Source organism: Parambassis ranga, chromosome 20 (genome assembly GCF_900634625.1).
Source record: "Parambassis ranga chromosome 20, fParRan2.1, whole genome shotgun sequence".
Classification (NCBI taxonomy): Eukaryota; Metazoa; Chordata; class Actinopteri; family Ambassidae; genus Parambassis; species Parambassis ranga.
This window is the reverse complement of record NC_041040.1, coordinates 4231863-4235200: the sequence shown is the minus strand read 5'-3', so window position 1 is coordinate 4235200 and position 3338 is coordinate 4231863. Positions and strand designations below refer to the sequence as shown.

At 47.8% G+C, this 3338-nt stretch overlaps 1 protein-coding gene across 1 annotated transcript in view; it reads left to right on the top strand.

The window, feature by feature from the left end:
- The window catches only part of LOC114452885 (neuritin-like), a 10060-nt gene extending 7105 nt beyond the window's left edge, over nucleotides 1-2955 (top strand). The window contains exon 3 of the mRNA XM_028432414.1: nucleotides 415-2955. Within this exon, the coding sequence (XP_028288215.1) occupies nucleotides 415-643 (229 nt within the window). The 3' untranslated portion in view covers nucleotides 644-2955. The remainder of the gene's footprint in view (nucleotides 1-414) is intronic.
- The last annotated feature ends 383 nt before the right edge of the window (nucleotides 2956-3338 follow it).

Here is a 3338-nt window from a genome sequence, read left to right as displayed (position 1 = left end):
GGAGAGGACAGATGAGGAAGAAGAGGAGGAGGAAGAGGAGGGAGGAAGGAGGTGAGAGGAGGAAGAGGAGGGAGGAAGGAGGTGAGAGGAGGAAGAGGAGGGAGGAAGCTTCAGCATGAATAAAACATAGAGTGTGAGAGAGGAGGGGGAGGATGAGGAAGACGGATGAAGGAACAGGAGCAGATACACAGAGGGGTCAAGGATGGAGGAAAGGGGCGGGGCTAAAAGGAGGCAGACCAGGAAGTGAACAGGAACATGAAGCTGTAGCATTGGTCAATAATATGAGTCCAACATTTAAATCAAATATATGAATTCATGACATCATGGCGCTGATATGGAGTCAGTAAAGTTCAACAACAACACGCCTCCCACTGCGGCTGCTGCTAACGCTCGCTGTGTTTTCTCTCCCGCCAGTTACTGGGACAACTTCCACACCTGCGCCACGCTCGCATTGGCGGACTGCCACGAGGGGGCGACGGACCTCTGGGACAAACTGAAGAAGGAGTCCCGCAGCCTGAACTTCCGTGGGAGTTTGTTTGAACTGTGCGGCGGCGGCAACGGAGCCCCGAGATCTGCCGACGCCAGGGGCCTGGCGCTGGTCCTGAGCGCGCTGCCCACCGTACTGACTTGGCTGGCGTTTTAACAGGAAACCAGAAGAGAGGCTGAGAAAAGAAGAATCCACAAGAAAAAAAAAAGAAAAGAGAAGGAGCCACAGCTGCTCCATCAAAAACATCCACGGACCCAACTCATCAGTAGAACACACCCCCGACGGATTTTTACTGCTCCATCACCGCGCGGCGGCCGGTTTGCCTTCCTGGGACGCCATCCAATCACACGCTGACCTGACCCAGAGGTCGATGACATGAAATATTCAACACGCTGCCGAGCTGAAACGATGACAACGATGAAAATTTGATGGATTCTCGCCCGCTTACAATGGTGGAATTACACAGTATTAAAGTCCACCATGAATTATTGATGCTAGTAGGCTAGGCGCTGATGGCGCCGTGTGACTGCGGCCTGCTGGCGCTGTGTCAGGCTCCTCATCCGGGTCCCCACATAGCCTCAGGTACATTCAGCTTAACGCCACAAAAATCAATAAGACGAGCGGCGGCCCGGCGCCTGCTCCTCATCACGGACAGTTTTTTATGCCGCCGTCAGATCCGATGGACTGAATGCAGCGATGCAACATTTGTTCGTGTTTGGGCCACGGTCACACCAGCTGGACCTCTGCAGGCGGTGCTGACCTTTGACCCCGTCAGTCCTGAGCCTGCTGTGTTCTGAAATTTTCGGTGTTTTCATTGTTGAGCTGGCCGGCTTGCTAGCATGCTAGCTGCCACCTGTAAAATCTACGCCACGAGACAAAGCCCCGCTCTGCCACTTCCTGGTGTGATCGTAGCCTCTCCCCTCCTGACGTTGCGGTGCAGGGATGTAGTCGCCTGCTTCTTTGGACTGAAGTTAAACTGCATGATATCAGTTCAGAGTCTCAAAATGTTTCAGGAAATGAGCACAAAAAAGTTAAAAAAAGATTTGGTTGACAGTCTTCTTGTTAGCTAATGCTAAGTCTGGTAAGCTTACATGAATTTATATCACAGATTGAGCTTAGCAGCAATTTGGGTTGTTTACTTTGAGGCTAAAAAATAAAGCCAAGTTAGCCGACCATTTTGGTTAGCAGCTATGCCCCCCTTCATGCTAGCTAAACTGATGGAGTCAGATTAGCTTCTCTGTAAGTCATGTTGGCTAAACATTAAGCAGTGTAGCAGTCAGCACACAGCCACATTAACCTGCTAGCCTAAGAAGCTAGTTTACGATCAGCAGCAATAGAATATTTCATGTTAGGTCATCAGGTTGGTTAGGTTAGTAGCTAACAGGTTAGCATGTGGCAACATTCTCCTTTTGCCTCAAAGAATTTGGTCTAAATGATGATTATTGTTTGATAAATAAAAAGGTAGAAAATGAGAGTGAACAGGGGAACTGTGTCAGTGTAGACAAACATTCCGTTTGTTTGTTTGTGTCCTCAGACGTTGAGCTCATTTCCTGAAATGCTGTAAAAGGAAAAGTAGCAGAACATTAAAATCAGTTTTAGTTTGCGCCACATCAGCAGATCCATGTGAGAGAAATGAGCTAACGGTGAGCTAAGGGTGAGCTAACGCTGAGTTAACGGTGAGCTAACAGTGAGCTAACAGTGAGCTATCGGTGAGCTAACAGTGAGCTATCGGTGAGCTAACGGTGAGCTAACAGTGAGCTAACGGTGAGCTAACAGTGAGCTAAGGGTGAGCTGACGGTGAGCTAAGGGTGAGCTGACGGTGAGCTAACCGTGAGCTAAGGGTGAGCTAACCGTGAGATAACAGTGAGCTAACGGTGAGCTAACAGTGAGCTAACCGTGAGCTAACAGTGAGCTAACCGTGAGCTAACAGTGAGCTAACAGTGAGCTAACAGTGAGCTAGCAGTTACTGAACAGCAATATGAAGACGTGACTTCACGGCCAGTGTAGCTAGAAGAAGAATCAAACCGTGGCTGCAGTGATGTGACTGTTGTCATTAGCACACGCCCCTTTCATAGCAGTGATCCATATAGACGACGTTAGCCGATATATTTTAGAGCTGTGTTAGATTAAAGAGTCCGGACAGAAGCGTAGCATCAAAGAGTACACCAAGCGAGGGGGGTGTTCATTTCTGACGTTCCACTGCCTTCTGACTCAGACGTGTACTTCTGTTTGTTTGTTTGTTGGTTTGTCTCTTTGTTTGTTTATGGGGATGTTGCAAAAAAAACAAAAAGAGTTTAATTAAAAATGATTTATTCCAGAAATGATCTAGAAAGAGAAAATAGAAGTCTATCAGAGAGGGTCTGTGCAGACAGATCGATGCAGATTACAGATTATTATAGGCCTGCGGATATAAAACATTACAGATTGTTCAAATGATGAAGAGTAATAAATAAAGCTGTTTGAAAAGACCTCTGTGTGTGTGTGTGTGTGTGTGTGTGTGAGACGGTCCTCCTCCTCCTCCTCACACACGTCATTCATTATTAATGAGGGAGAGTCCCTGAGCTGCCACCAGCCTCAGCAGCCACTGACTGATCCAGACCAGGAGGAGGAGAGAGGGAGGGGGGGGGGAGGAGCAGGGGGAGGAGGAGGAGGAGAGAGGGAGGAAGCATGTTTAGGCCCCGCCTCTCATTTTAAATATTTATTTAATATTTGATAATAAGAATCTTTGAATATTTTATAATAATATACAGAACTGGTCGTGACTGTGTTTTCTCTCCGCTCCCTGGAGCCGCTGATGGAGCTCAAGTCGCTAAAGTCATTGATCTGATCGATCAGCCTGAATTCGATACAT